The sequence below is a fragment of the Mesoplodon bidens genome (genome assembly GCF_964165515.1).
Source record: "Mesoplodon bidens genome assembly, chromosome: 19".
NCBI lineage: Eukaryota > Metazoa > Chordata > Mammalia > Artiodactyla > Ziphiidae > Mesoplodon > Mesoplodon bidens.
Genome location: NC_138179.1, coordinates 32,407,672 through 32,432,517, shown reverse-complemented (window position 1 = coordinate 32,432,517; position 24,846 = coordinate 32,407,672). Strand labels below are relative to the sequence as shown.

The window sequence follows — 24,846 nt, the reverse complement described above, 5'->3', positions numbered from 1 at the left end:
TCACCCCTGCATACACTCCCCTCTCACTGAAAAGGACACTTTGTAACTAATCCTCGGACCGTTTATCCCACACGATGATATTAGCAACAATTCCCACAACGTCATCTGATTCAAGACCGTACTTTAATTTTCCCAATTTCTTTCTACGTTTGGGTGGTTTGAATCAAGATTCAGACAAGGTCCAAATCTTACACTTGATTACTGCATTTTTTGTCTCTTTCAAAAACATTTCAAAACATCAGTCCTTCAGCAGATGCCCTTGGGCCTGTTGTGCAGCCCAAGGAAACTAGCATGTTTCCTTTAGTCGTTTCTCCTCCTCCTCATCATCCTTCAGCAAAATTCTGTAACATAGTTTGATCTTCTTATTTATCAGACCTTTGCTCTGAATGGCCTCGGGCTTTTTCCACAAATGAAATCCACCTCAGTGCCCAAATCTTTTTCATCCAAGAAGATAAGTAAATCTACCTTCCAGCAGTGCTGTGGCATCTCCCGGTGGATTCAGAAGAGGAATTCCAAAATCATGGAGCGATAGTTCTCTGTGTGTCTGATTTGAAGGGTCCCCTCAAAACCCAGCGACAGATGTTACCATCACCCTCCTTTGCATGAACAGAGTGTGTAAATGCCTACATGCTTGACTTCCCTGTTCCAACATAGGCTTTCTGATTGGCCACTAAATGTAGTCGATGTGTTTTGTTTTCACACAGATAATCGCTTATCAGCCGTATGGGAAATCCGTGGACTGGTGGGCCTACGGCGTCCTGTTATATGAAATGCTGGCCGGGCAGGTAATGTTTCCCTGTGTTTTCATGCTTGTGTGTCGCCACATAACATGAAGGCTTCAGCTCTGTAGGGACCACGATAGCAGGACCTGGCCGTGTGGAATGGCTGATGCTGGTCTGACTCCCCTCATCCTGGTGAAAGAGGGAGAAATTGTACAGAAATTATCTTCTAGTCCTAAAAACCCAAATTGAAAGCTACACCCTGGAGTGTAGACAATACAGCTTTTGCATCACCCGCAAAAGTTCCCTGCACGTTGAGGACAATGGTGGCCTTTTGTTTTCGGTGTCTCAGCTCTGGGGTGGGATTGGGCTTCACTGCACGTTTCTCTGCAGAAATCACCCCGGCCACTCCTGTGTGTGGAGCCGGTATTATTGTAAAGGAAGAAGTTAGTTAAACTGGAAGGGGTGTTTTAATACCCTCTCCCGTCTGCCCTTATCTCTCCTTGGGTAATTCATTGTAATTTTCACAAAAGCCCCGCGAGGCTGAACTTCCAGTTAAGAAAAGGCAGATTAGGTTTCCCTTGGCTGTGTGACATGTGTCAGGTAAGCAAGGGCATCGCTGCCTAATGTGGCACTTTCTAAGGTGGTGGCCTTAGGATCTGTATTACTAGGGTAAGTCACACTCGCTGCTGTTGACAAATAGCTCTCACCCCCACATCTCAGTGGATTAAGAATGACTGCGGTGCATTTCACACATTTCAGATCTCTGCCATTGTACCTACTAATGATTCTGTCATGGGCAGCTTTTATTAACTCTCAGCCCTCAAGTGTGCCAGGGAGTGTGCCCCTCCCTAGCCAAGAGCCTTTGTAAGAGAGAATGGAAAGAATCACCCCCATCGAGTAGCAGAGCTGCCCCCAAAGAAATCTTTGAATCTTTGTTCCTGGGGAAAAGTCACCCTTTCTGACATGTTACATCCATTGACTCATTGATTATTCATTCAGTGCGTACTTACTGAATGTGCCTGGGGGTGGCTGTGAGCAACACAGACAGAGACCCTTCCCTTCAGTAAGGTTACGGTCCAGAGAAAGACAGTAGACAGGCAGATAAGGAAATGATGTGCGGGCCCCTCCTCGGCATCCTTGGGAACTGGTTCCAGGACTCCCACGGGTAAACCAGAGTCCTTGGAGGCTCAAGTCCCTTGTATAAATGGTGTGGTAATTGCATATAACCCAAGCACATCCTCCCATACACTTTACATCATCTTGCTAGTACTCAATATACCTAACACAATATAAATGCTATGTACCTCGTTGTAATTGCAATATAAATGTTATTTAAGTATTTGTTGGTATGTGGCAAATTCAAGTTTTGCTTTTTATTTATTTATTTTATATTTATTTTGGGCCACACCGCATGGCTTGTGGGATCTTAGTTCCCCGACCAGGGATCGATCCTGGGCCCTTGGCAGTGAAAGCGTGGAGTCCTAACCACTGGACCACCAGGGAGTTCCCAAGTTTTGCTTTTTAAAACGTTTTGGACTTTTATTTCATTTTTGATCTGCAGTTGGTGGACTGTAATAGTGATAAGCTAAGAAGAAAAGTAACAAAGCAGAAGAACATAGAGTGCTGGGGGAAGGTTGAAATTTTAGCTCAGATCGCCAGGGAGGGCCTCACATAGAAGATAAAGTTAAGACCAGAAGGAAGTGAGAGGATGTCCACGTGCACATCCGGGGGAGAAGAGCATTCCAGACAGAGGGAACAGCCAGTGCAAAGGCCCTGGGGTGGGAGTGTGCAGCTTTGCACTTAAGGAACGGAGAGGAAGCCGCCCATGTGGCTGGAGTGGAGTGAGCTAGAGATGGAGAGGAAGAGGGAGCACCAGGCCCCGGGCCATGGAGACCATCGCGAGACCATTGGCTTTCCCTCTGGGCTGGGAGACCCCCGTGGTCTCTCCTTTCTCTCTTTCATTGTGTCTTACATCATATAGACACTAAAGTTGTCTTTTAGGTATTAAAAGATGAGGTTCCACCTATATTTGGTCTTTATTTCTCAATGATGTTGAGACTTGGTATTTAAAAAGTGATTTATGTATTATTTATTTAGGTTTCTTCCCCCAAGGAACCATTCTTCTTAAGGCTATATGCTTCCGTGTGCAAACACAGAAAAGCCAGTTCTGTAGAACCATTGTCAGCGAGACAGCCGCTGGCAGAACACAGATCGCCTGCACCTTAAGTTAATTTCCCCTCCTTGGCATTTTAACAGTAAAATTTGCCTGAATTGTTTGCCCCCGTGGGAGCTATCTGTTCATAAAGGCACAGAAAGCTGAGTTCCCCGCAAGACCCCACTCAAACGTTCTGACTCCGGAGTCCAGGAAACAAGCCCTGCTTTCATTCAGAGTCACATTTGCATAGGCCCACAAAGGCGGTTGGTGGGTGGAAATGGTCCGGATCCCTTTCCAGGTCCGGCGCACGTCACAGGACGGAAAAGGCGCTGACTATTGGCCAGGGGAGACCAGGATTCCTGAACACGGGCCTGCAGCGAGCCCCTCCCCACCGTCCTCCCTCCCCAGGACTCTGAGGACTTCCTTCCCCGGGAGAGCTTGGGAAACAGCACTCTCCTGCAGGGACGTCCCCTTTGGGGTGCACGTTGAATTCCTGCCTCATTTGCAGACTGTCCCTGAGGCCTTGGACTTGAAGATTCCCACACCAGTGGCTCCAAAACATTGGGCACATTTTCGTTGTTTCCCCGCCAGCTTCTCAGTGTCACCGAGCCTGCCTGAGGTGACCCCTTACAGCTGTCATCATCTCTGCTGGAAATGGTGACACTCCTTACATACGGCATTTGAAAGGCATCCCACATTCGGATGCAGCGTCGGGTCCAGCTGCGGGTCCTCTAACTCTCCGCCGCGCCTGCCACGAACACGGGGTTTTCATTTCCGAACGCCCTTCTTAAGCCTTGCCGCCTCCTCAGTGCAAATTTAAACACGTTCCTGGGCCGTGACTCAGCCCAGAAAGAATAGTGAAGGCTCTGCTCAGATCAACCCCCCCAAGCTACAGGGAATGGATGTCGTTATTGAAAAGAGAGATTGATTATCAACTTGTCGGTGGGGTTGAGGTCTAAATGTATCCTCTTTAATCACAGAGGGCTGCAGATGAGCAGGGAAGAGAAGATAGTTTATTGCAATTTTCTTCTCATTTGCTTTATTTATTGTCAGCAGGCAGGGGGACAGTTGAGTGTAAAACAGCCTGAGTCTTTCTGCAGTTCCTGGATTGCTTGACAAATATTGATCACTTTCGAGCATAAATAGTATTTACCCGGCCCTCTAATGAGCATCTTGCTGCTCAGAGCGTCCCGGGCATTCATCGTAGAGCGCCCAACCCTCTCCTCTTTATGTGCCTTCCCGCCAGGGTCACTTATGCTTGGTCTTCATTCCTGGTGACTCGGTAATGAGTCCTTTATCCCAGAACTTCAGCCAGAATTGTCCCTGGGTACTCCCCCCCTACCCCGCATCAGTGATCTGTACGTGACCACGGCAGGGCCCCCGTGACCGCTGACTAGTAAGTGATTCCGGAATCATTCTGGGAAACGTGAACCACCACCCCTCACTTGGCCTATTTAAAATCCACAAATTACACATCACCAAGGAGAGCACTCCCCGTTCAGAAATTTTTTACACCAAGCCAGGTCTTTAGTTAACAGGTAGCTTAGCTTGAAACAGTGAGTCCAGATCTGTAGAAATCTAAAAATGTCACAAGGATGGGGGAAAGAGGGAAGGGAAGCCATCCAAAATGGTCCTGTACTCGAAGACTTCATCGCACATCACCCCTGGGTCCCCAGGCTCAGTCGCTGGGGAGGAAGGTGCATGTGACTCTAACGCTCCACCGTTGACCTGCCTTCAACACCAGGGCCTGAGAGCAAGCAGTGACCTGTGAGAGTGCTCCAGGGGTGACCGGGAGAGATTGAACGGGAACATCAGAATGTTCTCATCATCCCACACCTGGGAGTTATTCTTAGGATGTCAGGGAGGAAACAGTGATGTGCACAGAGATGTTGATAGAAGCATCAGTTATTAGAAGACAACGCTGGAAGCAGGTATATATGTGCCCTGGACACACGAGTCCGTCTCTGAGGATGTGTCACCTCAGCGGCGTTAGCCTGACTGGGAGCACCGGTAGCTACAGAGAAAACGTGGTGGGGCAACAGTCAGTGAAAAACAAGGAACTCCACATTACACGTCGTAATTTGAAAATAACTGCCTGTTTTGCAGGCGTCCCAGAACAACAGGTGCTCAGGAGAAGTAGGTTAATGATGTCAGGCAGAGAAGTGGTGGTATGGGCAGGGGGACCAGCCTCCGTGGTGGCCCTTGGCCAGTACCAGCGTCAGCACCCCGCGCCCTTCATTGGGCACTTACTGGGCACAAGACAAAATCTCAGACACTTTAGACTCACCAGGGAGCCCTGTTTTACAAATCGGAAAACTGCGAACGAAAGAGGTGGCTCACTTGCCCATGGACACCCAGCTAGGAGGCGACAGGGCCCGCGTTCTGGTCCAGAGCCACCTGGCTTTAAAGCCATGAACTGCCCCGTGCTGCCGTGCCCCTCACTGTCCCGGTGGGGATTGTAAACACAGTAGAAGGGGACAGAGAGGTGCCCAGGGGACGCTAAGCCCCCGTCACCGCCACCGTGCCGGCGGCAGGCCCCCGACAGAGCAGAGGGCCTGGGCGTGGACTCCTGGGCCTGGGGAGAGCCCTCTGTGCCCGTGTTCTGCATCCCCTTCACCCCAGGTTCAGAACCCAAAGGCATCCGCCTTCTCCACCCTCAGGCACCTTCTGAACGCAAGGCTATCTGTAACCTCACTTGATGGCAGTGAGATTGTTTAACACATAATTACAAGATTAATGGGTTAATTGTCATTTATTTGAAAATCCTTAAAAACATTACTCAAAAACATCTTCCCTGAAGATTGTTTGGGGTTGCCCAGAGCAAGGCAAGGGACAGAGGAGAAAATGAAAAACACACCCGACCCCAACCTAATTAAAGACAGCCCGTTGGGCTTCCCTGGTGGCGCAGTGGTTGACAATCCGCCTGCCGATGCAGGGGACACGGGTTCGTGCCCCCGTCTGGGAAGATCCCACATGCCGCGGAGCGGCTAGGCCCGTGAGCCACGGCCGTTGAGCCTGCGTGTCCGGAGCCTGTGCCCGCGAGGTAATCAAGCTAAGCCTGCAGCCTGCCGCGTGCATGTGGGAGAAGCCCACTCTGTTTCCCGGTGCTGGGTTGGGTGTGCAGGCGCCATGGTGAGGTGCGGAATCACTCAGCCTAGGCGCCCCCCATCCCCCTCTCTTCCGGAGCAGCCTCCGTTTGACGGCGAGGATGAGGACGAGCTGTTTCAGTCCATCATGGAGCACAACGTCTCGTATCCGAAGTCCTTGTCCAGGGAGGCCGTTTCCATCTGCAAAGGGGTAGGTAGACTTGGGTTCCTTTGGTGACCGTGGACAAGAGGGTCCATTGGAGAGATGCCATCCAGACGCTTCTAAGAGACACGGTGGGGGGACCACATGCCCACGCCACTGGGTTTGCAGTTAATTTGTCACCCTTCTTGTGACAGCATTGGTTTTTCTGAACCGTGTGAGTCTTTGAGAGCATCTTGTTCCGGGCAGTAAATAGGCATGTGCTGCTTGTTATATAGCATTCTGTGTGATACTGGCCTGTGATACTTCTGGCACACACAGTTTTTAGTGATTGCGTGCCTTTTTATGTATGTGTTCTTAATGCGCATACAGAATGGCAGCTCCTAAAACAGTATATAAAGACGGCTATTTAAATTCTTCTTGTGTTTGCGTGTGGGTCCAGATTGCTTCCCCGTTTCCTTATCACAAAAATCACCGTAGAAAGGCCCACACGTGTCCCCGTTGTGTGAGTCGGCATCACTCAGAGCATCCTGAGACGTCCAGACATCCCTGCCATCAGGGCTGGGGCCAGAGCAGGAAGAGGGCAGGCTCTGGACCTGGCATCCCTTTTTCCCCTGGTTTTTGAGGGGGTCTTCCTGTTTCTCTTCCTTTTTTTCAGCTTTATTGAGGTGTAATTGACAAATAAAATGGTAATATATTTAAAGCACACACTGTGATGGTTTGATGTATGTGTACAGTGTGAAAGGACCCCCACAGTTGAGTTAATACATCCGTCACCTCACATCACTTTTTTTTTCGGTGAGACCGCTTCTGTCCTGCGGTCAGCGGACTCAGTTGTACGATCCGGGACTGTCAGCAACAGTCGCCAGGTTACCATGCTCCACGTGAGAGCTTTCTGTCCTCCCACTTTCTAGCTGATGACCAAACACCCCGGCAAGCGGCTGGGCTGCGGGCCCGAGGGAGAGCGGGACGTGCGGGAACACACCTTCTTCCGGAGGATCGACTGGGAGAAGCTGGAGAACAGGGAGGTCCAGCCGCCCTTCAAGCCCAAAGTGGTGAGTCAGGGCCGCGGCCGTTTTCCTGAGCCCTGTTTCCCCGGATCCCGGGGGCTTTGTCGGCAGAGAGCAGGCTGCTGACCGCCGGCCTCTGCAGGCCCCGGCCTGGCCCTCGCATGAGAGGTCTGAGCTGACCCTGAGCGTCGGGGGAGCCTGTGGCACCCGTGCCCCACAGAAGGCAGGCAGCAGAGTCCCCCGGACGACGCGAGGACCGGGGCAGGTCGGCTTTGGGGCCCGGGCCTCACGCGCCCCACATGGCTGTCGTCCTTGCGCTGAGTCCTCGGCAGGACCCCCGTCCTCTGCAGCTCTCCTGGCTTGGCCTCGCCTGACGGGAGCCCTGCAGCGTAACCAGGTCTCAGGTGGCCCCCCAGCGGCCCGGGCACGGTTCCCACGCCGGCCAGCCCTGCCGCGAGGGCTGTGTGCCCACTGTCGTCGCTGGCACTGCTGCCTTTGTTCAGACGCATCCTGTCTGACTTCCTGGAGACTCCCATTTGTTTGGGTTGTTGTTTTTTTTTTTTTTTTGCATTTATTTGGCAAACACTACGCCCCAGGCCCTCCCTGCTCTCAGTGCTTTACAAATTCGTTCATTTAGCCCTCACCGTGACCCTGTGAGGTGGCTACAGTTGTCCCCAGTTTACAGTTAAGAACCCTGCGGGACAGAGAGGCTGAGTCACTTGCTGGAGGACACACAGCCGGTGGGTGGCGGAACCAGGGTGCAGACTTCGGTGTTGTGGCCCGGGACCCTTTCCCCATCGCACAGCACATCTTCACGTTTACACCTCTGGAGATAAACCGAGAGTCTGTAAGATGTCTGCCCCCTCGCTCACCCCACCTGCGGCCCTGCCGTGCCTCCCAGGAAGTCCCGCTTTGCCCCGCACCCCGTTTCTGAGGGCCGGGTGGATCCATGCCTTCCAGCTCCGCCCCATCTCGGCCAGGATCGGGTGGGCTCCCGAGAGCACCGGGTAGCAGCTTTGTACCACAGTCGGCTTCAGAAGCATCCCCAGTGGTAACGCAGCCCAAATCTGTCTCGTCTGACAGGTGCCCCGTGAGCTGGCCAAGGGTACCCTCCCGGGGCACTAGGGTACCGGCTGGGCAGCTCAGGGCTTTATTCTTAGAGCAGCAACTTCCTCATCCAATATGCTTATGTGGCCTCTCCTCCAAGAATAAAACTGCCGGTGGCGAGCCCACGGATTTTATTTTTCCGAGATACTTTTAGCACGAACTGAAGAAAACCTAAAATTAATCGGGTCAGTTGACTTCCTCCTGAGTTGGCATTTTAAGGAGGGCCCTTATGTCTCCGCTGCGCCGTCTTCTCTGCAGCGAGTTCTGGGCACTGAGTCAGGAGGCTCTCCTAGGAGAGGATGCCGGCCCTCGAGGTTACAAAACCTGGTTTTAAGAGGGAGGAAGATGATGACAGTGATAAATGGCGCTGCCGGCGGTCTCAGAGGGATATTGTTAGGGACTTTCTTTCTTCCCTTTCATATCTCTTTAGCCTTCTTAAGTTAAGTATGAAAGTTACACAGTAGCAGCCTACACACAGCTTAGTTTCTGTACAGGAACTACGTAGAGACGCACGCTGACCCTGCTCTGCCTGTCGGGCAAAACGCAGCTACTTGTCAGTCACGTTCCAGAAGGAGGCTCCACGCACGAAGTCAACCATGATATATCCATCTTCCTTTCCTGTTTATTCCCACCTCACTGGCAGAAGAAGTTGTGTCTTCACATAGCTTCCCACCTATGGCTGCAGTGGCCCTGAACTCAGATCGGGGGAAGCCAGAGGGTCCTTGGCTCTGACAGCCAAGAATGCACTGTTCCCCGTGGGCCACAGAACTCACTGGATGCGTGGTCACAGCCCGTGGCAGGCAGTTGAGCCGGGAGCCGGGTCTGGGGCGGGGAGTGTATTTATTTATTCCTGGAACGCTGCTGCTATCTGGTCATTGTTCAACCGAGTGCTGGTTAAATTTTAAAAAAAGAATAAACTGCCTCTGGCTGTGAAGAAACAGCCCTGAACTCACAAACAGACGTGGAAATCATGGACCAAGGCCCTAAAACGGACGGATTCATGCGAAGGGCCCGTCTGGTGAGAGCTCATCTGCTCGCGGTGAGACGGCCCAGGCAGAAACCCACGTTGTGCTGGGGAGTCTGGACACAGAAAAGGAAGAAGCTGGGAGAAAATGCAGAAGGACGGGATGGGAGAGGCGGGAAGCGGAAACCACGGTGGGTGCGAGCAGCCACAGGAACAAGCAGCAGACTTTTTGTCCCAAAGCAGAAGAGCGTCAAAGGCATGGGGACAGGTTGGAGGGTTCTAACCCCTGGAGAGATCATCCCTACCGCAAGCCCCCTGCACGGCCGCAGAGTGAGGCCCTTAGCTCGGGAAGATGCATCTCAGCGGTCTCCTGGGACACTGCGCTGGGGCGGGAAGACCACGTGCCAGGAGCAATAGTGGCCGTTTCCACCTGCAGGAAGCGGCGTGAGGCACGCTGCCGTCGAGGCTGCCAGAAACGCGGGGCTTGACACGGCGGCAGCAGAGGAGACCCGACGGCCTCTGAGTCACCCCGCGAGGGGGCTTCCTGGCTTTCTCGGGGGGAAAGTGTGGCTCCCTCACCCAGAGCCAATTACAAAGTCAAAAGAGTTTCTAGATAAAACACGGAGCTGCGTACTCTCTGACGGGCAGTGTTGTTACTTAGAGAGGGATGCAGTGGTACCAGCCCGGCTTTCGCTGCTGGGAAAACCATCAGGCAGGTACTTCTGCCAGAGGATCTTCCTTAACGTGTGCGGGGAACCCGATTCTGAGAGCGGCTCTCCTCTGAGCAGTGTTTATAGCCCTGGCTGGCTGACGTGTCTGTCTTGGCGAAGTCTGCTTGATGCGTTTGTAGCAAGTGCTGGACAATCAGTTTCCCTGAGACTTACCGTATTAAGGACTGTTGGCCCCTGGCTCCCGTGAAATCAAGGCCTCGGTTATTGTAAATACCAGCAGCAGGTGCCCGCAGTTGTCGGGAGATCAGGCTTGCCTTGTAAGCTTGGGAGTCTCATGTTTGTTTTAGTTGTTACTTTCGTTTTGGACCCTCCAATGAAAGCTTGTTGCAGAGTCACTGACTTCCCTCAGAGAGCTGAGCTACTGTACCAGTGGGCAGCCAGCGCTTCCCTGGAGGGTCAGGGCTCCCACGGTGCCCTGGCTTTGCTTACCTTCCTGTCTCCCTGGAGCTGCACCAAAGTGCCTGGAAAATGTGGGGTTCCACCGTCCCAGTGCACGGCGCGATGCACTGGGTCCACGAAGAGGCTGCAGCAGAATGTTCCATCCACGGCACCATTAAGGGTGGGTCTGCAGTGCAGCGGCGGCCTGGGTTCTGTTCAAGGCCACACGTGAAGGGGGGCGGGGAGAGGGGTGACAGTGTCAGGTGGGTGGGACCGTGGCCTTCCCCCCGAGGGGGGCGAGTCTGGAGGCTCAGGGGTGCACCAGCTCCAAGAGGGAGTCGGGAGCCTGCCCTGCGGCCCCCCACAGTGGGAGAATCCGTGTCCCGTGTGCGATTGTGAAGGTGAAGGTGATTTGCTAGAAAGCGGGCCCATCCTCGCGTGCGGTTTCTTTGGAAAAACCGAAGCCAAAGCAAAACCAGACAGCTGTGCTGTGCTGTGATGCTCTCCTGGAGGGTGTTAGCAGCTACGCGGCTTCCCTTCCTCGCTGTGGAAGAAAAGCACAAAGCAAGCTGGTTTCAGTTTTCTCTTTACTTGCCTCTCTGTAAAGAGGAGGTACCACGGAAGGACGATGCCCAGCATCCTGAGCACTCCCTGAAGAAGGAAAGCTCTTTCTGTTTGCTTTTCCTAAAACCATAAAAGGCCTGCATCTTAGTCCCTGCAGGCTGCCCTCAGAGGCACACGCGAGCCCGAGATCCTGAGCCAGTGTCACTTTGAATTTTGTAGGCGTTTATCCTGATTTATTATTCATGTGAATAAAATGCCCAAGAACAGCCTTCACATCTCCATTCAGCCTACCCACGAGAAATAACAGTCTACACAAGTATCGGAAGCAGAGAGGTAGTTGGTGCTTCTCTTTTTGAATTCTATCCATGGGCACCAACGAGCAGAAAATTTAGTTCACAGGCCGGCCAGAAGCGCCCCCTGTACTGAAGTGGTGATTAGAAATTAATCTACAAAGCGAACACTGAGAAATATATCCAGGATTGATGGGTGAGCAGCGCACTGGTAGGCTTTCTTGGGAAATTGCTGTCCTTATTTTATCAAAAAGAGACAGAAAAAGGAAGAGAAGGACTTTCCTCGGGTCTGCGGTGAGATGCACAGTCAGGTTCATATTTCTGATGGCCTCAAAGTCCTTTTTCTCACAGGGTCATTAGTTTGTTTAGATGGTTTGATGATCAAAGTTAATGCAGTATTCTTTTTAATATTTTTTATTTATTTTGAAATAATTATTAATTTCAGACTTGCGGAAGAGTTGCAAAGGCGGTATAAAGAATTGCTGCACCCCTCCACCCACATTCCCTCACTGCTAACATTTCAGCACGTTCCCTGTGTCATTCTCCCTCTGCACCTCTGTGAGGGCGTGTAGGCGAGGACACATGCGGACATATTTTCTTTTCTGAACCATTTGAAAGTAAGTTGCAGACGTACACCTAAATAATGCCTCTTTACACCTAAATAATTCCATGTGTATTTCCTAGAACTAAGGACATCCCATGGCACTGTATTCTTTTGATAATTGCTCTGAGAAGTTATTTGTACGGGGTAGCAGCTCTCCAGGTAACAGGAGAAGACGACCCCGGGGTGGACAGCAGCCTCGGGCCACATCTAATCAGTTCTTCCAGGTGGCAGGTGGGGTTCATCCTCTTGACCTTTCCGTGGAACCAGCAGCAGTGATGCTAATTAAAATCAGATTCTCAGGGCTCAGGGAGCTTCTCTGACAACATACAGACACTAACAGCTTTGGGAGACTAGAATCTGCCATATCGTCATGTGCTGAGATGGGATTTAAGCCTTGGAACCCGGCTAAGACAGCACCTTCTCCTTGGTTAATTAGAGGCAGGATGTCTTCCTGTTCCTTGGTAATTATGCTCCCAGATGCTTTGCTGCTTGAAAGAGAAATGGGAAGAAATGAGACTTTTAGATAATTATCAATATGAATAAGTAGCGCTCTCACGAGGCTCAGGGAGCTGCCGGTGGGGAGTCACGGGGGACGCAGACCCTGCGGGCCTCAGGCCGAGGGAATGGACCGGAGTGAAGGCCCCGTGATGCTGGGCATGACAACAGCCACTATTGGAAAAGCGGCCTTGAACGCCCTGAAGCTGGCCGTGTGTGTAAAGAAAGACCAGGTGGCATCGTGTTTCACTCCAGAGGACGCAGACCACAGCAGGCCCGAACCTGTGCCCTCAACCACACGGGGCTCTCACCTGCAGGAACCTAACCGTTTAGCGTGTCTGTCTTCAAAGCCGCCTCCAGGCCAGAAGGGGCCTTTCCTGAGAGGCGCTCTGAGGCGGCAGGTGAGGGGAGCCCTGTTTAATTTTGTCTGAGAAAATAGGGCCTGTCTCCAGGGAACGCTGGCAGGAGGTGAAAGAGGCCCCAGTCCCTTCTTAAAAAATTATTGTTAAAATACAGTCTCCTTGCGGTGACAGAGACAGCTAAGCAGTAGAGAAGGATATAAAATGAAAAGGCAGGATCTCCCCCTCCCCAGGGGCCACTCCCGCTGCCCACTTGACGTTTCCGTAACCTTCCAGAAAGCTGTACGCGTGCGTGAATCTATACACTTTGTCCCCACGTTGCTCACGTGGCATGTGGCCTCCTTTGCATGGGGGCTGCTCCTTTCCTTTTGCCCCCAGGACAGGCACTGACTGTTTTCCAAATCCTCTCCCCTGCCCATTCTCCTTCTCCAGACTTTCTGCACCAAAATGCACTGGCTTCAGTGGGCGTCCAGGCCTTCGGTGAGCACATCTCCAGAACCTTGGGTGATGCAGTGCGCAAACTAACCTCACTTCCTCCTAACCCTTGGCGTGTGCTCCTGCTTGCGTGTCATGCACGGAGGCCCCCCGCCCAGCATGCTGATCTTAGGAAAGGCAGACCCCCGGCTGCCGCCCGGAGGCCCGGCCCACTCGCTGGATGCTTCCCTGGTGTGGACGTGACCTCCCAGGAGGCGCTCGCTCCTTTCTGCCGCTGGTTTAACTACATGAAGAGTCAGGGAGCCGAGCCCATAGCTGGTCGTGTCCTCACCACCCCTCCACGGGGACCACGGCGTGGGGCTGAGGTCAGCTCCCCAGACCGGGGCTCGGGACGTGGGGACGGTTCCCCTAAGACGAGCCAGCTGTGTCTGGTCCTCGGCACAGACGGTCCCCACCCTGAGAAGTTTCCTCTCTCCTTCGCCGCGCTGCTCACCTTTACTCTGGCTTCGTTCTGCACCCTTCGTGCTCTCCCGGGTTCGGTTTGGAGTTTTGCTCTGTAACGGCAGCGTGTTCGAGCTACTCACACTCACCCTAAGTCCCGCGCCAGTGACCATGAGGTTAATTTCTACGTCACCGAGACACCAAGGTGTAAGGGACAGGCTTGAGACCAGCACACGTGTGGTGCATTCTTGGTGGCCTCTGCCAGGTAAGAGTCACAGCCGAGAGGCCCACAGCCCGGCTCAGGCTCCGTCCCTTCCGCACGGCCCCCTGCAAAGATGCAGAGGCTGCGAGCCGACCAACCGTGCGCCACGCGGGGCTCCGGGTGGGGAGCAGCGCGTCCCAGGTCCCACCCGGGGCTTTGCCACACGTCTGCCGTCCCGATTTCTCCTGGATTCATTTTACTCATCGATGATTTTACCAGATGGGTGGGAGGCGTCCAAAGAACAGCGGAGTGAAGTCCTGAATCCAGAGCTAAGGCAGGAGATAGACTGTTATTAGCGTTCCCCTCGTCCTTGGCCTGTAGTCAGTGGCCGTCTCCATGCCGGGCATGTGTGCTGCGTGTGGCGTCATAGGTCTGTGTCAGGCCTGGTCATCTAGAAAGGGTCGCACACATGCCGTCCCTCTGACCTCACAAGAGCCGTGGGAGGTGGGTGTTCGCATCCCCGTCTGTCTTTACAGAGAGGCACGTGTGCTGCCCAAGCCGACCCCGGCTCCTGGCCTCTGGTTGGGTGCTTCATCCCCACCGTACCCCCCGTCTTCCCCTGGTGTCAAGTGCGTCACCGTGAACACGGAGGTCATCCGGTCTCGGGGATGGCCAGAGGAGCTGTCCGGGCGCACATGCTGGCCCAGCCGTGCTTGGGCCACTTCCTCCGCCCTCCCCCCCGGCGAATCTTTGTCCCAACCAGTCGTGGGGACCTCACATCCCGCGGGCATCCTGGCAGCTTCAGTTGGCAAAAGGTGTGGGTGGCCTTCGGAGCTGGGGCAGCGCACACCCAGCCGTGGGGTTCTGCTCCCAGCTAGCAAGTGCTGCCTTCACCTGCTGTGTCCTCAGGTGGCAGAGAGCCCTGAGGCTGTGGACACCCCAACCTGCCTGGTGTCCCCCGCACCCCCCATTCAGTCCCCGGGCCTCGTCTGGCTGCCTCTCAGATCCAAGATGGTGCCCAAGGCCCATTTCCCTGCCAAGCTGATGGCCCTGGTGAGACTGGCTCACAGGTGGCCGGAAGACTCTTCTCTACCGTAAAAGAAAATAGCTGGCTAAAGCCATTGTTTGTCTTTTCCCCAGGGATGCAAAGGTCCCTGAGTTTCATTATCCCGTTCAGTGGGTGGTGGTGGCGCGGGTGGTGGTATGAGGACAGTTGCATTTTTTGCACAAACGTCTTGAAAGACAAATAGTTCAAGATCTTCTCCAATTTGACCTAAAGGAGGCTGTCTACTTCTGGCCTGATTTCGCTGAGTTGTGGAGCGCTCATTTTTAAAGCACCGAGAGACCCTCTGTGGTGGAAAACTAAGTGCTAATTCTCATCGAGCCAAACCGGTGGTAAAAGCAGCCGAGCTCCCCCCGCCCCTTGGGGGAAGCGTCTTCTGTCCGGTGTGATCTCCCTCGGGGTAAAATACCCTTCTGAGCCTTGGATCTCAGCTCATCCTCAGACCCCGCCTTCAGCTCTTCCAGACCCGTCCCCCCACGGCTTGCCGAGACCCACTCACAGTCACAGAGCTTCCATTCTTTGCCTCCGCCTGCCCGCTCGGGGTTGGGTTGACCTGACCTGGTCTCCGCCATCCCCCTTGGCCCCCCGTCAGCAGCATGGTCACGGCACGCAGCTGACATGCCGAGGATTTCTGTCCGCGCGTCACCATCCCGGGCTTCGCCAGCTGCGCAGCCCTTTTAGGAGGAGCCTCTGGACACGGCTTTAGAGCTTCACGTCCTCGAGCATCATCCCATCCCCAGCCTCCTCCGTGTTGGTGGTCACGTGGTCCCCCTTCTGAGACCTTGGGATCTCTTTGTTTACTTTGTTTTTTATTTTTCTTTGGCGGTGGAGCCCTGGCTTTGAGAAATTCCCGTTGGAAGGTGATCTGTGAGTACTCTGCAGAAGGTGCTCAGGGGACAGTGTCAGTCTTTCCTTTGAGCCTTGTGGTTGCGCAGAGGCTGTGTGATCTGTTCACAGGACAGATGGACGGACCTGGAGCTGGAAGGATGGGTCTCCAGCTAGCGGAGAGAGAGTTCACCATGGCTCGCCTTCCTCTTCCTCTTAGGGACTTCACCTCCTTTTATTTCTTTTCCCAGAAATTCCTTCTCGCTCATCTTTGCGTAGTTAGTGAATATCAGAAATCAGTGAAGGAAGTAACCTCTATTTCAGGAAGCACACATCCCAGCTGCTGGGAGCACCCACAATAGATTTGCTTGAAACCTTCCAGGCAATGGGTGTTGATTAATCGGGGTCCCGAAGGATGTTCTACTCAAAACCAAGTCCACCGAGGCTGTAACACTTGTGTACGAGACTTTTGCCTTGAGCTTCTGCAGCTTCTCCATTCTCTGCTCTCAGATCCGGCTGTTTTGCCTGGTTTCCTTGTTTGGCCTCCACCTTTGCCCTCACACTGACCTTGGGACCCACGGAGCCTTGCTTCGCAGTTGGAATATTCCAGGTTCCTCAGCCACAGCCCTGTGGAGGTCGGGGCCAACACCTCTTTGTGGTTACCCAGCCCAGTCAAGACAACCAAAAAAGAGTTCAGACATTGCCAGATGTCCACGGGGCGGGGGCAAGACCTTCCCCGGTTGAGAACCACTGGTGTCTCCGAAGCAGGGCTCTCTGTTTCTCTGTTGTCACCTTCACAGCGGTGTCCGAACGTGACGCTCCGTGGACGCTGGTTGCCGTCGGTTGGTTTCACTGACGTATCGAGTGCAGACCCTTGATTAATTCTTGGGGAGAAACGTCGTGCCCTTTCTTCCTTGAAGAGTCCTTTGACTGGTTCACAGTGGCCTGTGCGTGTAGGGGGTGCAGGCCGCAGGCCCCGCTTCTGCTGACGTTTGCTCCAAAGGTGCTTTGCACTCCTTGGGAAGGCAGAGAGTGAAGGGAAGGCCCCACCATCCCACGTGCAGGTGGCGCGGCCCGAGGAATGAGCAGGACCGGCAGCATGGCCCCTGCAGAGTGACTGGAGGGGCCCCAGCAATCGCCCCACCCGTTCACCCACGTACCACCCAGCAGTCACTGGTCTGAACTCGCCTCCAGTTACAAAGCAGGTGGTCGCTTAAGAAAACAAAAACCACCCCAGAAAGGAAAGGCATCAGTGAGGAAGACCTTACCTTGAATTTATGGCGTGTTTTCCACCGAGACATGTTATTTGATAAGAGGGTGGGGAGAGTATAACGAAGCTAGATTCTCGAGGAGAGCTTCTAGAAGGGGAGGAGATGTGACGGAGGAGGTGAGAAAGTGCGGCCCGAGACTCAGCTGCCATTACAAAAAGAGCAGCAGTGGGTGTCGTGCGCTCCCGCACGTGCTGGGCTCTGTGTGAGACACTGTACGTTCGACCTTCATGGCAGCCCAGGAGGGGGCCCCAGCCTTTCTCCCCATTTTACAGATGAGGAGAAGGGGTGGACCCCGCTTCGCAGTCTACCTAGAGCCGTGCGCTGTTAAAGGTGCAAGGACGCCTTAGGCTAGCTCAATCAATTCACGCTGCCCCATAGTACCGGCCGGGGATGGGGGAAGAGATGGGTCACTGTGTCACCAGAACACCTCCCAGCACTCTGTCTCAGAGTCACCTGGGATCCTGGGACTCCAGCATGCCACAGCCTTCCGGTGGCTGGGAAAGCGAACGGGACACCCCTTCCTGTCATTCGGGGTCAGGCTCCCAAAGCAGTGCTGCTTAAGCGGCTGGGTTTCCAGACCGCCTCCACCCCTCCTCCAGGGCAGCTCTGCCCGCAGCCCGTCTTCACGAAGTGCCCTGATGGACCCAGGGGGAGAGGAATGAGTGTCCAGGACAGAGACTTTGCCTTCTCGGGGCACCAGCACAAACCTCATCCAGACCGAAGCCACCGGCGATGCAAGCCACAGCGACCTGTCCGCTGGTTGACCAGACGCACTTAGACTGCCGAGCACAGGAAGGAACGGCCCAGCCCTGCCACTACGCTGACCCCTTCCTGGCTGAAGATTAATTTCGGGGCTGAGATATTCTAGAACCTCCCAGTTGGAAGACAAGAATAACACAGCTTTTACTGTATTACAGATAGGCTTGCAAAGAACCAGACATGGGACAGTATGCCAGCCTCTCAGTTCAGGGGCCACTGCCCTCATTTCCACCCACATCCCGGCCATTCAGCGTGGACGTGTGCCCACTGGCCCCGCGCGTGTGGCCTCGTGCTCGTGGCCCTGTGACGGGACAAGAAATAAAAGAGGCCGTCGCCTCGCTGTCGCCTTCCCGGCAACACGGCCCTCCCGGCTGGGGTGTCCGTCCCGAGGCTGCTGGATGGTTTACAGCTGAGTGGCTCTCTGTGATTGTTCGCTCTGCCTGGCTTCCGAATCCCGTTGGCCTGCAAATCCTCCAGAACTCCTCCTGCCCAGCCAGCCCTGATGCCCCCGGCCACACTCCTCCCTGCAGAGGCCCAGAGAGCTGCTGCCTGGGGTCTGTGATACCTACTGACCTCTCCTTCTTTTTCTTTTCTCTCCACAGTGTGGCAAAGGAGCAGAAAACTTTGACAAGTTCTTCACGCGAGGGCAGCCTGTCTTAACGCCACCCGATCAGCTGGTCATCGCTAACATCGACCAGTCTGATTTTGAAGGGTTCTCATATGTCAACCCCCAGTTCGTGCACCCCATCCTACAGAGCACAGTATGAAACTCAGCACCGAGAACAGGCGCCTCCCCAGCCCCTGCCCCCTGCCCCCAGCCGTGGGAAATGATCCTCAGCCCTAAAGTTTGAAGGCCACCGCCTTGTTTCCAGGTGGAGGCCTGAAAACTGTAGGGTTATTAGTCCAAACGTGATTAGCTGTTCAGGGTCTCTCACAACCAAGAGCATCATCTTAGCGGCAGAGGATGTCACGTACAGCATCCAGTTTAATTGTGTAGAGGTCACATTGGCGGTAGGTTAACCCTTCCTGGAAGGCAAACAGACTCTGCCCCCTTTTTTTCTTTTTTTTGGTACAATTTGACATGTTTTCCAAACCCTCTGTTGACTTTCACCATCTGGATCCCCCAACCAGACATGTCCCGCCCCAGTCCAGGGAACCGGAAACGTCTCCACCCAAGACGTCTTTGGAGTAAAAGTACGGGGAGCCCAGAGAGTGAGCAAGGCGGGACCCGGGGGAGGTGGGATTGGGGCTTCAGAGGACCCGCTGCTTGTGTTCTCTGCCTCGATGGAAACGGCCCCTAGAGCCCAAGAGGCCGGGAGGAATCTAGTCCCATCCGCAAGCTCACTGTTCCCAGATGCTGACAGTCGTGACCCACTCACAGTTACGGTCCAGCAGTTACCAGTTTAGAAAAAGAGAGGAAGAAAACCTCAGATGAGCGTTGGGGGCGTCTGTCACCTTGTACCCTACTTGGCTGATAACTGTCTTGATACTTGCATTTCTTTTTAAGAGGCCAAATCTTCTAAGGACTCCGCTAAATGAGCATGTGAAATCACTTCAGATCAAGGGCAGATCAGTGTGCGTGTGATGTTCATTTTAATCTCTGGGAGATCATTCTGGATCCAGGGTGCCATCAGCCGTCATGCCACTACTCACCAGTGTTGTTAGCCAACCCCCCTCGCACCGATATTCCGCTGCCTACTTCCTAAGAAGCCGAAGTGTACACCTCCCACCCCTTTTGTACTTATTTATTTAATAGGCTGCGGTGTTTATGAGAGTATGATGTACAGTAAGTTAATCCAAGTGTTGACTGTAACTTCACCCCCTAGAATCGATTTCCCTCGCGTCTCCAGCCCTCGACATCCTCCTGGGATGAACAATACAGTTTTGGTCCCGCATTTCCGGTTCATGTTGAATGACACGCCTGAAGCTGTAGAACAGGAAACCTGGATGCATATCAGCTCAAAGGTGTTATTGCTAGAAGGATTTTAATATGTTTTGCAAAGGCATCATGCAATGAATTTTGCATGTTTAGAATAAACCTTAATAACAAGTGAATCTATGTTATTGATATAATCGTATCAAGTACAAAGAGTATTATAATAATTTTATAAGACACAACTGTGCTATGTTTGTGAAGGCTCCGGTTTCTAGTCTGCTTTTCTGATTAAGTGTTAGCTTCCTTCTGTGCCGCTGTGCTTCCTCTTCCCCAGCCCGACTCCGTGCGTACCCTGCGTTGGCACTGTGTCGGGCGTACTGATTTTTTATTGCAGTAGATCTAATTTCGAAGGTGAATGGCTACTTTGCATGATCAATTAGGCTTACCTACACATATACATAAAAATATTTGATTCTACCTGCAAACAAAAGTTTCATCGTGGAGGGAGGGGTTACTGTCGAGGTGAGACTCCCTCTCAGCCTCTGAGCCCTGTCGCCTTCATCATGCTTCCTCCTGTGGTAGCAGGAGGTGTTCAGCTCCCGTGCCCCCAGTACGTTCGTGCAGGTGTGGTGTCGTCACGGCCCACGGGCTGCACTTTGTTCGGTTAGTTCTTCCCTTCAGCCTTGTTGCTGTTGGAGGCTCGGGGTAGGAGGGACGGAAGGACGCCCTGCCTGACAATGGGTGTGCGGACGCCCCGGAAGCGTGCTGTCCATCTCACCGTCCCCGGCACGCCCCGCCGTCTGCTCCCGCACGTGCAGTCTTGGTAAGGCACAGCCAGGCCCTGGAGCTGTCAGCAGACGCTCTGGGGAGGCTGCAGATGCTCTCCCAGATGTTGCTAGAAGCGGCCTTCCCTGTCTTGTAAGGAGCACTTCCGTGGGTCACAGCATCACAGTGCGCAGTCCTCAGGGGAGCCGGTCAGCAACAGCAGAAAGAACGTTTACAAGGGACATGGTTGTCAGTCCTTACGGGGGGCTGCTCTGTTCCGCCTTGTCCCCCAAAAGCGTGTCCCAGCGAAGCGTCTTCTCGTTTTTACTCTCTGGCTGTTTGCCTGATTTTCAGCTGCCACACGACCGCTGAGGGGTCTTAGGGATGAGAGGCTTCGGCCATCCTGGGAACCCTTGATTGGAGGAGGAGATGGGGTAGGGAACAGGTTAGACCAGAAAAGAGCAAATTCTTCCGCCACCTTTTACGGACCGTAGACTCAAGGGCTCCAGAGGGGCCCCGGCTGCGGAGCTGTGGCCCCATGGGTCCGGGGGCCACATCTTCCCCAGGTGCACCTCGTTTGTTCTATCCCAAGTATAGAAAGAGCCTAAGAAGCAGAAGAGCCGGCCACCTACCCCAGAACGGAGCAACAGCAGGACGGCAGATCCCCAGCTCAGCCCCAGAGGTGAGGAAGGTCCCAGAAAGGAGCCCACGGGGTTGAACCGCGTGTTCCCGAGCCCCTCGCTGCCTGCTCGCGCTCAGCCCTGGGCAGGTCACGCTCTCCTTCACACAGCCGACACATTTCCAAATTATTCATCTTTCTCTAGGAAACATCCCAGCTGGTTTTTATCCTTTCTGAGTGTGTGGAAAAGTTTTAAAGGAAATACCGTGTCTGGGGGGCCGTGTACTCTGTGTGAGGGACTGCAGGCTTGAGGACAAACTTGGGGGGAAAACAGTAAAAGCTCCAGTGCCAGCGAAGTGTTACCGTGATGGGGCGTGTTGGTACGTTGCCATGTCCCGAATGTAGATAGAAGCTAATGCTTTTTAAAAATCTGAGCAACCCCAGACAGTTCTGCTGAAAGCGCACGTCATGTTGGTAACCGTTAGCAGAACGGATTGATAAAGGTCTGTGGCTTTATGCCCCTTCGTGGAGGTCATGTAAAGTAAAGCCACAGGGAAGGGGCCGCCGTTTCGAAGGGGCTGGGATAACGAGGAGGCCCTGAAGGGCCAAGTCACTGAGGGACCCGGGAAGGGCCAGCCCCGGGCGCGGCCTGTGTCGCTGGGGCCCGTGGAGGTCCAGGCCCACAGGGGAATCCACCTCGAGCTGGGTCCCCGCCAGACACTGACGCGAAAGGCCGTGCAGATTGGTCCCGTGACCTTCCCCTGGGAGGCGGCTGCTCAGAGGCCGGACTTCCCTCCAAGGCTTTGGCCAGTGTGCTGGCGGCCCTGCTCTGGGCGTCGCGTCAGACCCACGAGGGGCTTGGGCTGAAGGAAGGATATGGGGTGTGCAGCCTGCAGAGGTTAATGGGAGGTTTGCTCGAGGCTGGAACGATTCAGAAGGCCGATAGGAGCCCCCGGGAACCGAGCGATGGCTCTCCATCACGTCTACTCCTATTTGGTTCACGTTCATGCAGAGTCTCTGCCTTCTCGTGTCTTCGGAGATGGTTAGGCTTTCCTATTAGGATTTTGGGAGAAAGCCAGAGGGTTAAGAGATCTCCGGAAACTTGGTCTGAGATGTTCAGCTAGGAGAGCGTGAGGACCCGGATTAACGCGATTCAGCGAATGAGGGTCGAGCCCCTCTGAGCCGTGGTCCTTAGCTGTGGTCGGCAGGGAGTTTAGGGAAGAGTGGGTTTGAGTGCGGAAGGGCTGGCGGAGGCTTGCAGCAGGAGGAAGCGGGAGGGAGGGGTGCCGCAGTTCCCGAGGCGGAGCCGCAGGTGGTGTCGCAGGCAGCTGCTGGCCCTCCTCCCGAGCATCTCCCAAGCACCAGCAGCGTCCTCCCTGCCCCCTGGAAGAGGCTCCCGGTTCTCTGGGCGGGGCCGAAGCATCCAGCAGGTGGGTTCGCACCCACTTTTCCCCTGTGACTTCCTGTAGCTGGGGGGCCTGGGGGCGGGGAGCGGGGACAGAGCAAAAGCAGCTAACACTGCAGGTCCCCCCCACCTCCCCGATTCCACGTAGCAGGAGGAATTTGAGTGTTTTGCTGGCGTTTGTTTTCTCAGTACTGAAGGGGGGGACAAAGTGAGGGTCTTATGTCTTTAAAAGCCTCAGAAAGGAAACACCATCTGACAGTCATTTTCTCACCTTGGTCTTATGAAGTCGCCTATTTCTTGTGCCATTTCCTGCTTCTTTAAGCCCAGCAGGGACAGCACTAAAGAGTCACCGTCGTGAACCTGACGCGGGGCAGGGACCCAGAGAGGAAGACTCTCAGGGTCACGGGGACAGCGAAGGCCTGACAGTCACAGGAAGCAGAAGACATTCTGGCTGTTAGTGACCACACCCTAATTTGACAGGGAGTGTTGGGAAATATTTTTTAAACCTTTTCCTTGAGTTACTTGGGTTACCTTTTATGAAATATACTGACTGTCAACATTTCTGTCATTTCCCGTTTGGGCTGCTGCAGCAAATCTAGGGAATACTGTATATTTCTGTTGTTAGCAAGGTTACCTGAGTTACACGTGGGTGAAGGCAGCCATGTAGAAATGGTGTTAACCACAATTCTGTTAATCCGATAATGTCAGGGGCTCGTCAGGAGGGTTCAGAGCGGAATGACTGGGATCCCAGGGCCTCTGATCTGTGTGATCGGCTGTCAGTTAATAGCTGTGTGGGTCCAACTCAGTCATCAAACAGCCTTAAAATGACCCACACTAAGGCCCACACGTTCCAAAGACTTTTTTGAAACCTTATGGAAGAAATTAATCTGTTAATTCCAACAGAACATCTGAATATACTGGGCTATTTGTACTTTTTTATAGAGAACTTTATTAACTCAATTCTTCCTTAGAAATGAGTTTTTAAAATAAAACTACTGACAGTTTCATAAGATTCCAATCACATGGAGCCTGTAGGAGGACTCAGCTGGGGTCAGCTAGAGCGCCCCTGTCCTGCAGTCCCACTGCAGGATTTTCCCATCCAGTGGGGTATGGAGTCCTCATCACAATGACTGAGAGTCCAGGTGGAACATGTGAGCAGAATGATGCCCTCCGTGATTTTAATGAGACACTGGGGACAACCGTCTAAAGTCTAGAAACTTTTGGACCACGGGAAAGATGGCTTTATTGTCCCCTTTCCAGATGCAGCTCTAGGACAGCTTTCCCGTGCCCTCGCCCTGTGAGACTCTGCGACCACCTTCTGGCATGGGGATGGGGGGCGCCTCCTCAGCTCTGTCTCCCATCCCCACGGGCCCCCAGGTCTCGCATATATGGTGAAAGTTCAGTGATGCCCTGTGAGAACTTGGTCCCTGGGCGGCTCAGAACTACCCCGACATCCCCAAGAAAGAGGCGGCCAATGTGCGCATTGGCATCATCTCTAGTGAGTAGACGGGACCCTACTTGTCAAGGCTACTTTATAAGAACCTTTTTTTCTAAAATAAGGCAAAAGGTGGCTTTATGTTTTCTGATTAAACAGCTCTGTCTTTGTCCCCTCAGCTTCACTTTAGGAGTATTTATTCCTGTGATTGTTGGTAGATTCTTGTGGATACTCTTCCTGGAAAACTGTGATTCTTTTCTTGAGGGGGTTAGTGGACTATTCAAAATCCTCCATGAAGGCTGTTATCCTTTTGAGTCTAAAAATTCACCTCATATCTCTTCTATTAGGGTCTTTTCGAATGTCTTTTGTAGATGGTCAGAAACATTTGGAATCACTGCTTTGCTGCATGAATTTGGGGGAAGAGTGGACTGAAGGCCAAGCCGTGTTTAAAGCATTTTTGAAAAGGATCCTATATCAGACCCCAAATTTGTATGGCAGAGGGAGAGGAAGAGATGGAGGTTGCAGTTTTCCCTTTTGTCAAGCACCTGCTGGCAAAACGTAGAGGCCATTCAGCTGTCAGACCACAGGTGAAATGGATGTACAAATCACTGCATTGCTCTAAGTCATATAACCTCTGATCTTTGTTTGCATGATACGCTTTGTTAGATACATTAACTGTAGCTTGGAAGCAAGTGTGTATGAATAAAGACAATGATCATTCCTTCGTGTCCTCGGTCTCATTTGCATCCTTCTGTGGCATCACAATTATTTTTCATCGTGTTCACCTGGCAAGTCTAGCATTGCGTCTGGGTGCACCCTGTGGACGCTACTGTCTTTTCACCTGTGTCGTGTGTGCCTCTCCATTTAGGGTCACTGTCTTTATTTCCTAAAATACTTCCTGCTTTGAATTGAAACCCAAACAGTTACGGGGATAAAAATAGTGGCAGGTCCCTTAGTCTTTCATTTACGGAGGCCAGGGCTTGTGCCAGCTGGCGAACAGCACAGACGGGAAGGTTGGTGTGGCCCCCCGCCTGCCAGGTCCCTGCACCCCGAGACCGCACAGGACACACAGCCGCTGGTGAGGATGTCGTCCCAAGACAGAGACCCACCCTGGAAGAAGGGCTC

General features: G+C 53.3%; 1 protein-coding gene across 1 annotated transcript in view; it reads left to right on the top strand.

Annotated features, from left to right (window-relative positions):
* Window positions 1–24,441, top strand: part of PRKCA (protein kinase C alpha) — a 379,909-nt gene extending 355,468 nt beyond the window's left edge. Inside the window, exons 14-17 of the mRNA XM_081218519.1 lie at window positions 705–785; window positions 6,067–6,174; window positions 7,038–7,178; window positions 18,224–24,441. Of these exons, the coding sequence (XP_081074645.1) occupies window positions 705–785; window positions 6,067–6,174; window positions 7,038–7,178; window positions 18,224–18,388 (495 nt within the window). The 3' untranslated portion in view covers window positions 18,389–24,441. The remainder of the gene's footprint in view (window positions 1–704; window positions 786–6,066; window positions 6,175–7,037; window positions 7,179–18,223) is intronic.
* The last annotated feature ends 405 nt before the right edge of the window (window positions 24,442–24,846 follow it).